The 12,123-nt window shown below is 37.6% G+C and overlaps 1 protein-coding gene and 1 long non-coding RNA gene across 4 annotated transcripts in view; one reads left to right on the forward strand and one right to left on the reverse strand.

Annotated features, from left to right (window-relative positions):
- Positions 1 to 12,123, forward strand: part of CDH20 (cadherin 20) — a 199,427-nt gene that overhangs the window by 159,794 nt on the left and 27,510 nt on the right. For all 3 annotated transcript variants that reach the window (XM_023647913.2, XM_070221119.1, XM_070221120.1), the window contains 2 exons: positions 1,956 to 2,143; positions 10,730 to 10,983. In XM_023647913.2, the coding sequence (XP_023503681.2) occupies positions 1,956 to 2,143; positions 10,730 to 10,983 (442 nt within the window). The remainder of the gene's footprint in view (positions 1 to 1,955; positions 2,144 to 10,729; positions 10,984 to 12,123) is intronic.
- Positions 1 to 12,123, reverse strand: part of LOC102149289 (uncharacterized) — an 86,375-nt gene that overhangs the window by 47,846 nt on the left and 26,406 nt on the right. The gene's annotated exons all lie outside the window — the stretch shown is intronic.

Consider the following 12,123-nt stretch of genomic DNA (forward strand, 5'->3'; position numbering starts at 1 on the left):
TAGCAGACACAATTCCAGGTGAAAGACTTAACCAGGAAAATCAAGTTTAAAAAAAAAAAAACTAACTAAAAACAGAGACTTAAAAAAACTAAACTAAAAGTCAGGCTACTGGCTGAATTAGCTAAATTTTGACTCAGCCAGACCAAGTGAGGCATCTATTGTATCTACGTAAATACAGGGAGAGCTCAAAATATTACTTGCAAATGTTATACCCAAAGACCCCATGAGATTTCATGAATCAAAAAGGCAAGATACTAGATAAGTATTTCACAAGTGGTGCAAGCAAGTAGGTTACTAAGTCAATTGGTTCTACAGTACAGAATAGTTAGTGTGTCATGGAATGGTTTGTCAAATGCCATATAGATTGGTTTCTTATTGCTTTGCTGACCCTGTGGGTTCCATCTTTATAACTTCATGAATGGCTCACGTTGCACACACTATAGACTATAGATTTTTGAACATCCTACCCTGGATAAACTCTTCTGCATTACTAATCTTCTTATTCCTCATTGTAGAATTCCATTTTTCTTCTTTTTCAAAAATATTATCGTAACTGATGATGGAGTGTTGACAAATGACACACACCTACTATTTTATATTGAACAAGCTCAGTCACCTTTAATTGAACCAACTATAATGGAATATCAAGATCTCAGGCTATTTATTTCTAATATAATACATCATGTGTAGAAATTTTATGTATATGTTTGTTTAAACACAGAACACATAGCTTTCCTGGTGTGGGGAAAATTGCAGGCAGATACTTGTTTGTTTTTCCCAAAAGTTCTGTAATAGCAAAGTCTAATTCATCAACAACTTTGGGAAAAGAATGGAAAGAGATCTGAAATCCAAGCGCCTGCCAGCTTAGTACAGACATTACTGATTTCCTGGCTCATATTTGCAAAGAATAGGCATTATTTTTTCTCCTGTGCAAGGCAGAGCGCTGTGAGCTGGCTGGGTGCTGTCAGCCTCCCCAGATCTTTGTGAAATTCGAGCCCTCATAACCCAGGCTTCCCTGCAGCTTGCAATGCATATTAGAATAAAAGAGACCATGTACATATTGAAAATGTGATTGTATGATTTTCTTTGTTATTTATTCAGTCACATTATGATTGACAAAATAATGAAGAATGTCAGAGTTGAGCCCCAGAGAAGGTAAGTTAGTGAAGATACAACTCTGCAGAGATGAAAACGAACTAAATTTAACTGCGAATTCAGGATACCAAATTGAAAAGAACATTACCAGCTCTGAGCCTCTTACATATGTGAGAACTTTTGGGGTGTTCTATTCTGCAACAAGAGAATAAGAAGCATCAGAAGAGTGTCTATGAAGGGGCCGCCAGTGGGCAGACCCAGGTGAAAGGACACTTTGAAGGACAATACATGGCGCGGGTGGAACTTGCTCTCTGCAGCTGTTCCTCCCTGATAGATCACTGGTCGCCATTCAGTTTGGGCAGCTGGTTGTAGGGATGGACACTCAGTACACTAGCCAGACCAGGAAGGAAAATGAGGGCATTTGAAATGTGGATAGAATAAATACGTACTTTGTGATGACAGTGTGTGTTTGTCTTTCTGAGAAGGAAATAACATTTGAGGAAACAGTTCATTTGGGCAAATAGTTCATTAGGAAGGACTGAAAGATTGGAAAGTAAGGTACTTCCTACTACTTTGAAGATAGATTCACTGAGATGAGAAATATTTTTGCTTTTTTTCCTGTCCTACTCTTAGGATTATGGTCAAGCTATTTTGGCCCCTCCTTATCAAACATTCACACAGGCTATGACCTAATACCCTTTGCTCAGTTTGGATCTGTTTTTCATCTGTAAAATTCAAGTTTTAATTGCTGAAACAAGAGAGAGATGTTTTGCCCAGAATGCCTGGTATGATGTGATACTGACGAGGCATTTCTTATCGTGACAGATCACAAGAATGCATGTTCTGACCTCTCTTTACAGAACACTATCAGATGAGTGTGTTAGAATCGGCTCCCGTTAGCTCCACTGTGGGGAGAGTGTTTGCCAAGGACTTGGATGAAGGAATTAATGCAGAGATGAAGTACACTATTGTGGACGGAGATGGCGCAGATGCCTTTGACATTAACACAGATCCCAATTTCCAAGTCGGCATCATAACTGTGAAGAAGGTAATCCAACTCCTTTTTCCAAATCATTTTAATGGAGGCTTTGAATGTACCTGAGGTGTTAGTAAGGGTTGTTATACTATCGGTATGTGTTGCTTCAAATCCTCTGATAAACACTCTTTCCTATTATTAAGGAAATAAATCTCTTACTCATTTTGCTTACATGTAAACACTGGCTGTCATTGTTTTACAAAAAGGGTACCAGATCACAATAAAGATATATTCTAAATATACCATTTCTCCTAGCTCACTAATTAGCCACTTAAAGAACTATTGAAGTTTAATTGCCTAATAATGGTAATGACTTGATCAACATTTACACTTGAATAAAACCCATTTTTTACCATAGTATACTGTAAATAACAATAAAGCAAGCTATAATATTATTTATGAATCAATAAAAACAAGCAGGGATTTTTTTAATTGCTAATTGAAGATCCACAGATGCTGATTAGACTTGAAAAAGCTTTATCAAACATAGCTGCTGAGGGATGTTATCACTTGAAACTCTATGGCCTCATGATAAGTTACCAAGTTTTCTGAATGTAAGTTATCAATTCTGTGGCATAAAGCACATATGGATATATCCGCTGGAAGATAAAACTTTTTAGAAAATTGAACTTTTAACATCCTAATAACTACGTATCTGATGAAATACATTAATTCAAAAACTCATTGAAGATGATTTAATCTTACTTCTCCTCTATTTTTTTGTGGAGGGGAGATTTGCCTTGAGCTAATGTCTGTTGCCAATCTTCGTCTCTTTTTCTTCCCCTCCCCGAAGCCCCAGTACATAGTTGTACATTCTAGTTGTATGTCCTTCTAGTTCTTCTATCTGAGCCACCGCCACAGCATGACTATTGACACATGAGTGGTGTGGTCCTGTGCCCAGGAACCAAACCTGGGCTGCAAAGAGCAGCACACTGAACTTTAACCGCTAAGCCATCAGGGCTGGCTCTTCTCCTCTATTTTAAATACATTTTAAAACCCAAGATATCTTAAACTATTTGTTCAACAAACATTTATTTGATGGCTACCTATGTGTCAGGTACTGTTCTAGGCATTTAATGTAGAGAGTAAATAAAACCACCAAAACTCTCTGCCTTCATGGGGCTTACATTCTAGGGAGGGGAAGAAGACAATCAAAATAGCAAGTCAATAAAGTAGTATATTAGAAGGTGATAAGTGCTATGGGGGGAGGAATGCAATAGAACAAACATGAAATCAGAAGAGCCAACACAACTTCACATTTAAATTGGATGATTAGGATTGGCCTCACAGAAAGTGACATTTATGCAAAGACTTAAAGTGGGCAGAGTCACAGCACAGAGTGGGGCATGTTGACAGTGCACAACCCTAGGAGGTGCCCTACAAATGACTCTCAGTGAAAACTGTACACAGGAGTCCTGGAGATGAGGGATTGGGCATGGAGATATTGAAGAAAGTGTTCCAGGCAAAGGGATGGCCAATGCAAAGGCCCTGAGGTGGTACTCTGCCTGGTTTGTTTCAAGAACAGTAAGGGGGTTTATAAGGCTGAGTGGAGAGGGAGACTGGTAGCAGAGTAGGTTAGAAAGGTAACAAGGGGGCCAGATTGTGTAGGACCTTGGAGGCTGATGTAAGGAATTTGGGGATTAAAGTGGGGAAGAACTGGAGGACTTCAACAGATGTGACATGACTGCACTTTCATTATAAAATAATTACTCTGTAAGCTCTGTTGAGAAAAGACCACAAAGGGGCAAGGATGGAAACAAGGAGGCCAGCTGAGAGGCTATTGCAATAATCCAGGTAAGAGATGATGGTGACTCGGCCTAGGGTAGTGGGAATGGAGATCGTGAGAAGTGGTCAGAATCTGGATATATTTTGAAAATAGAGCCAACAAGATTTCCTAATAGGTTGAGTAAGGATACCAAAGAAAGAGAGGAGTCAACTGAGCAATAAGAATCAAGTTGGCGTTAACTGAGATGGCAAAGTCTGCAAGCAGAACAGGTGGCAGGAAGTGGCAAATATTGGGATTCAATTCTGAACATGTTATATTTGCAATGTCTATCAGACACCCAAATAGAGATGTGTAGTAGATGTTGGTTATAGGAGTCTGGAGTCTGGAGAAAAGTTCTGGGCTGGAAATACAAATGTGGGAGTCAAAACCATACAGATGGTACTTAAAACAAATAAAAGAGAATGATATTTCAAGGCTAAGCATAGATGGAGAAGACGACAGTGAAGTGAGCCCTGTGGCTCCTCAACATGAAGCACTCAGGGAGGAGAGCAAGGACAAGTCCTAGACTGACAGAGAGAGACCAGGGAGGCAGGAGGGAAATCAAGGGAGTGTGGTGTCCTGGAAGACATGAAGAAGCTGTTTCCAACAGAAGGGAATGATCACCTGGGACAAACACTGCTGAAGGTCAGATAAGAACAGTGAAAATTAACCAGAGACTTTAGGAACATGGAGGTCATTGATGACCTTGACAAATAGCAACAGTCATAACTTAGAATGTGGCACAAGGTGTTTAATAATACCTTATTCTATGTTGTTTCATAGAATTGAATCAACACTGCTTTAGAAGAGAAGAGTTCACATTTTGTCCTTTATTTATGTAAGGTGCAATCAAATACACTAAAAGAACACATTTATCCAGCATTCCACCAACTAGAAATCTTTATAACCAGCACACAATGACCTCAAAACAATGCAAAATGCTGAGATTAACTTTGGAATCATCACATAAATCTGGATGTAATTTAAATATTGCCATTTCTTATTTTATTTTCATTCTCTAAGAATTAATAACACATGCTAGAATTATAAAAGGTGACTAGAAATAATAATGCCAATTTGGTGTATGACATAGGTTTAAGAACATTCACCTATTGTGTGGCAAGCCTCAAGTTAATAATAATATGTTGCTTACCATGACTGGTACCTGTAAACAAGGTAAAATGTCAAAGTTTTGGATAATTATTGTTTCTTTAATGAAAAAATTCTCTTTAAAAAATTAAGCAGGGGGCCGGCCCCATGGTTGAACAGTTAAGTTCGTGTGCTCCGCTTCAGCGGCCCAGGGTTTTGCTGGTTCAGATCCCAGGCGCAGACATGGCACTGCTCATCAGGCAGTGCTGAGGCAGCGTCCCACATAGCACAACTAGAGGCACTCACAACTAGAATATACAGCCATATACCAGGGGGCTTTGGGGAGAAGAAGAAAAGAAAAAGAAGAAGAAGATTAGCAACAGTTGTTAGCTCAGGTGCCAATCTTTAAAAGAAAAAAAAATAAGCAATCAGAAAAAGAGCTTTTGAGATTCTCAATATACTTTAAATTTTATTTGACTCTTACAATAATATATAAGGTAATTCGAACCATAAAACAATATTAATTTGTCAAATTATTAGAACATAGCTTAGACCTTATTAAAAGCCATTCATTTAAAAAACATTAACTATTACAATTTTGTATCTGAAAGGAGTCTCAAAACGTCTTTTCCCTAGCTCCATCACCTGGAAAAAAGATTAAACCTCATACGACAGAACACTCTTTCATTGTCATTACTAAAACTATATCCACGTTTAATCAAAACATTTATCAATTTTGCCAAGGTCATTTGGATTTCTCTTCTGAACTTATGAGGTGCCAGAAAATGGGATTAAGAAAGAGGTCAATAAGTTGGGTAGATGGACAAGTCAAATATAATAAATACTTGGAGGCTATCGACTGCTCAGTCTATACCTTTGGAACAACATTCACTCAAATGCCTGATCCCCACCCATCTTCCTACTTTGTCATTAATAATGTCATATAAAACTGCAACAAAAGTTCTGCTTTTGATTTATTTCCCTAAAGTCTATTATTTGTCTAAAAAGCACATACTTTTTCAAGAAGAGAAATTAAGTCAAATTGATAGAATTGGGTCTTCATAAAACTACACTGATTACTATCCAGTACCTTGGGTCTTTTTGGCTTTTAAGTAATCAATCAATTGACTTTCAGTCTCTTAACTTAAATGCTTGAAAGATAACTTGAAATATATAATTTTCAAAATGTTCTTTATTCTATATGAGCATGATGTTATGCCATTCTCCAGTCTTCAGGGTGTCTTCCATCTTCCAGCATACAAGAAGTAATTGTTTTGAGTCCATTCTCCTCTTAGGCAGGCCACAAAAATCAAAACTTCCCTATTTCATCAAATCTAAGATGTCATGAATTGTAAATCTCATCGTTTTATATACCACTTAAAAAAAACTCTTGCCAACTTAAATGATACAATGCTTTCTTATTCCTTAATTTATAGTTATTGAAAAAGCTCTTGTAGACACAGACATATTTGCTTCACTAATATCAGATTTACTCCCTGCTGTTGTTTCCATTTCAATGTCAAGCCATAAGAGAATTTTTGAAGAAATTTTAGATGGCAATAAAGTTATTCACATGTACTACCAACAATGTGCAGAACTCAACTGAAGTACAACAGGAACAGCTTTGACCAGGTTTGGCTTGCACAAACAGTGACAACTACATCCCATCTCCTGTTGGGCCTACAGCAATTGTACAGCACCATCAGTTGGAGAAACAACTCTATTTCCAAAACGTCAAAATATGAAAAAATGTACACCTTAGAATCATTGAAATAAGGTAACATAAAATCTACACATATTTTCACTCAACCAGTACTTAATACTCACATTGGAAAAGTTTTTTGCACTCTTCAATGTAACAACATTTTTTGCTGCTTTTTTCGTTTTAGGCACTCACTGGGCACTGGGGCCAAATAAAAATCTGACCAAGTCATAGCCTTTGCCTCTGAGTCTGGTGAAAGGGACTAACATGGAAAGAAATATTTGTAATACAAAATAAGAAGAGCCATAACGGAAGCAAGACAAAGTGCTAGGGGAGCAAAGGAGGGAATAATTAATTCTGCTGAGGGAGCTGCATGATCGTTTTGTGCCAAAATTTTCATGACTCAATTTCCAAGGATATGATGGCTTTCCATTTTTGCATGCACCAACTCTAGGAAATTTTTTGAATTTGGAACTTGGCTTCTCAGATATTACTACACTTTGATTTACTATTATAAATACGGAAATAAACAATTCTTTGGAGTTAAAGAAATAAAGTACAAAAACTTTTCAAGAGAAAAGTTAAACATATATCAATTGTGGGCAATTTAAAGCTTAGGGTATTTAGGGCAATGTTTTCTTTCAATTCTTAAATAACAAAATTATTTGAGTGAGGGAGACAATCATCTTAAATAATGTAATAATCACTAGGTAACTTATTTAAAATAAATTTTAACAATAATTAAAAACTCACTCTAGTCTCTTCACCAGATGGTGCTGAAACAATTGGATATCCATATGCCAAAAAAAGAACCTTGATGCATACCTCATGAAAACAAACTCCAAATGGATAATATACCCAAATGTAGAAAACTAAAACTATAAAATTTCTAGAAGAAAACACAGGAGAAAATATTTGTGACCCTGATTAGGCAAAGATTCCTGAGATATGACACCAAAATCCCAATCTACAAAAGAAAAAGTGGTAAGACTTCGTCAAAATTAAGAGTTTCTTCTCTTGAAAAGCCAATGTTAAGAGAATGAAAAAAGAAATCACAGATTGGGAGAAAATATTTGCAAATCACCTGTCTGATAAAGGACTTGAATTTAGAATACATAAAGAACACTTCAAGAAGACATGTAAAGATATATATAGATTTATAATGATGCTCAATATCATTAGGCATTCGGGAAATATAAATCAAAACCACAATGAGATACTACTTCATACCCACTAAGATGGATAAGATCAGAAAAACTAACAAAACCAAATAATGACAAGGGTGTGGAGCAACTAGAACTTTCATACATTCCTGGTGGAGATGCAAAATGGTGCAGCCACTTTGAAAATTGGTTTGGAAGTTTCTTATAAAGTTAAAAATGCACTTACCATACAATCCTGTAATCCCACTCCTAGGTATTAACCCAAGTGAAATGAAAACCTATGTTCATACAAAAACCTCTGTGCAAATGTTCATAGTGGCTTTATCCATAACCCTCAGAAATTGGAAACAACTCAATGGTACCTCTAGCGGAGAATAGATAAATAAACTGTGCTACATTCATATAATGGACTATTACTTGGCAATTGAAAGGGACAAACTACTCATTCACACAATGGCATGGATGCATCATGCTAAATGAAAGCAACCAGACTCAAAAGACCACATACTGAATGACTGCATTTATATGACATTTTTGCAATAGGGATAGAACCAAAGATCAGTGGTTGCCAAAGGGAGAGGAGGTGACGACAAAGGGGCACAGGGCAGGGGGTATTGGGGATGATGGAACTGTTCTATATCTTGATTACCATGGTAGACACACGGCTGTATACATTTGTCAAAACCTGGAAAACTTTTGGGGCTGGCCCCGTGGCCGAGTGGTTAAGTTCGCACGCTCCGCTGCAAGCGGCCCAGTGTTTCATTGGTTCAAATCCTGGGCGTGGACATGGCACTGCTCATCAGACCACGCTGAGGCAGCGTCCCACATGCCACAACTAGAAGGACCCACAACGAAGAATATACAACTATGTACTGGGGGGCTTTGGGGAGAAAAAGGAAAAAATAAAATCTTTAAAAAAAAAAAAAAAAACCTGGAAAACTTTACACTAAAAAGGATGAATTTTAATATATGTAAATTACACCTTAATTTACAAAAACAAGTACCAAGGGCGGGCCCAATAGCTGAGTGGTTAAGTTCACGCGCTCCACGTCAGCAGCCCAGGGTTTCACCAGTTCAGATCCTGGGTGCAGACCTAGCACCACTCATCAGGCCACGCTGAGGCAGTGTCCCAAATAGCACAACCAGAAGGACCTACAACTATGTACTGGGATTGCTTGGGGAGAAAAGGAAGAAAAATAAAACAAGTATCAAAAATCCTACCAGATTAGAATAATGACTTTAAATTAAGGGGAAAACAAATTTTGCCTAGCTCAAACCTAACATAAATAACCGTGTCCACTTAGGGTTACCCATATTTAAGGAAAGAATTTTCAAAGAATGCAATGTAATTTACCAGGAAAGATAAACATCTTGATTTAGAGAGCAAGTAAAAATAAAATAAATTGGTAGAACTATTCCTTCAAATATATTATAATCTGAGTGGCAGATTTCCCTGTTAATGAAAGCCTTGCCTTTTAACTACGAACTAGGCAGGCAGGCGGCCTGGTGGAAACGGTTGCTTGGTTTAAATGGGAATGGTTGACTCCATGAAACAAGTACAAGCTGCGGCTCTAAGTAAATGCAGAACAAGTAGTAACCAAACAACAGCAACAGAACAAACAAAAAATATTCCTATTAGAATTTGAAAATAAATATAGTTAAAGCAAATCTTACTGTTGTTTGTTTCTCAAAAGCAAACAAACAAAGGCTTAAATGGACATAAGCCTCTTTCTAACACAAAATGTGCTGATATTAGCATATTTTATGAAAAAAGCACAAGTGAATATTTAGCTAGAAAAATTTAAGTCATGGCCAAATTGACATATGACTTCTAAGCTTTAGTAACTGCTTTGCTATCCACTGTAATTATTTTACAGGACTGACTTTCCATGATTTTTTTCATTATTGATGATGTTTTGAGATAACTGTTGCTTAAAACATTTAAAGATTTTTGTCAGTTTTAAAAAAAAACATAAATGGATTACTCTGAAGAGATAGCATTCAGGTTCACTTTCTACCCTAAAGTGTTACATTAATTTTGACATACAACATCCTGAAGATAGGAACAGACCAAAAAAGGAACAACTAAAAAAATTATGTTATGACACGGAATTTTACTAGACGAAGTTAAAGTTTTGTGGATGAGCCCTGAATGAGGAATTTAAAAATCTAGAGCAGCATTTCTGCTCCGACACTACGTAACCATGGCAGCTTAGTCAGGTCTTCTCAGCTCTCTGGGTATCAGTTTCTTCAACTGTAAAATGAGGTCTTGGATTAGGTTTTTAAAAGATATTTTTAAAAGAGAGTATCTATAATAAACAAAATACACTAAATAAACTAAATATTGATCTGACACAGTGTTCTGAGAACCCTTGTAAAGTGCTTATGATAGTTTCTCGTGAAAAATCACTGTTGCCTTTATACTCAAGATTTTTTTTTTTTAAGGAAGAAAACAGAAAAGCCTAGGCCTGAGTTGTAGGGACATTCTGAAACAGAACTTGAACTCTCTCTTAATTATCATGACGTCTTTTGAAATGAACAAGCATTTCTAAAGATAAGGTGACCATGCTGATTAAAAAGTAGATGTGTTAAAGTCAAGCTTACCCAGAGTACAGTGGCTTTCATAATCAGCTAACTAGCTTCGTTCACTATCTCTAAAGCATCTAGCATCTTCCTTACCTTCTTTACCCAACTTGAAACTGACATTAAGACCAAGAATTACAGAATAAAGGAAAAATTCCCCTTATTTTTCCCTTTGCCTCTTTTCATCCATTTTAATGAATTTGGGAATCTTCCCACCAGCCATCAATATTGGCCATCCTTTAGAACCTTGACATATATGTTCGTGGCTAATCAATTTTCTTGTCATTACTTTTCAGCCCCTGAGTTTTGAAAGCAAGAAAAGCTACACCTTAAAAGTGGAGGGAGCCAATCCTCACCTGGAGATGCGTTTTCTGAATCTGGGCCCATTTCAGGACACAACGACAGTGCACATCAGTGTGGAAGATGTGGATGAGCCCCCTGTATTTGAACCCGGCTTTTATTTTGTGGAGGTTCCTGAGGATGTGGCAATTGGAACGACCATACAGATCATTTCTGCCAAGGACCCGGATGTGACCAACAACTCAATCAGGTTTTTCCACAGATTTTGCCTTTTTTCTTATAACCTGGACTCTTCCCTTCCCTGGTATCTAATTTTCTAGCACTTTTTCCCTTTGCTTCTTCCACTTCTGGAGATTCTTCCCTTTCTTTTAAGTTCTTCCTGTTTAAAGAATATGGCCTTGTCATGTTATTTAGAAGTGAAATATCATTATGTCTACAACTCATAGTCAATTGGTTCCACAAAAAACACACACACACACACTTTAGTTCTTAATCGTGGCCCTACTGACATTTTGGGCTGGATAATTCTTTGCTGTGGGGGGCTGTCCTGTGCATTGCACAATGTTTAGCAGCATCTCTGGCCTCTACCTGCTAAATTCCAGTAGCACCCCCTGAGTTGTCACAACCTAAAATGTCCCCAGATATTGCCAAATGTCCCAGGATGGGGAAGGGGTAGGGGGACAAAATCATCCCTGGTTGAAAACCACCAATTCAGAAAAAGCACAGACATAGATAGAAAACAAAACGTTTAAAACCGTCAAATCTTAGTGGTGAATACAAAAGTCATCATTGCACTTTCTTTCAATTTTTATGAACCTTTGACTTTTTTACCTTAAAAAAATGGGAAAAGGGCCAGCCCTGTGGCGGAGTGGTTAAGTTCGGCATGCTCTGCTTCAGCAGCCCAGGTTCATGGGTTCAGATCTCAGGCACAGAACTACACCACTTGTCAGTCATGCTGTGGCAGCGACCCACATATAAAAGAGAGTAGGACTGGCTCAGATGTTAGCTCAAAGCTAATCTTCCTCAAGCAAAAGGAGGAAGATTGGCCACAGATGTTAGATCAGGGTGAATCTTCCTTAGCAAAAAAATAAAAGGAAAAAAATAACATATGCTATATATATTTCCATGTACTACAGAAAGAATACACATAGAAATTACTCCCCTTGTCCATGGCTTCCATGCCATGTAAACTGGCCAGATACGGCTTTCTAGTGAACCCACATATCAGTCTCTCCAAAATGTGTTTTGAACTTAAAGATTCCAACCAAGACGCTTCCCCCTCTAGGGAGAAAGGAGAGCTGCTCTTCCAGCCATGGCCATTTCCCATCAACTCTGGAACCAAAGTGCAAACAGCTGATGGACAGGTTGACACCTCAACCTTCCAGAGCAA

This window comes from Equus caballus, chromosome 8 (assembly GCF_041296265.1).
Source record: "Equus caballus isolate H_3958 breed thoroughbred chromosome 8, TB-T2T, whole genome shotgun sequence".
Classification (NCBI taxonomy): Eukaryota; Metazoa; Chordata; class Mammalia; order Perissodactyla; family Equidae; genus Equus; species Equus caballus.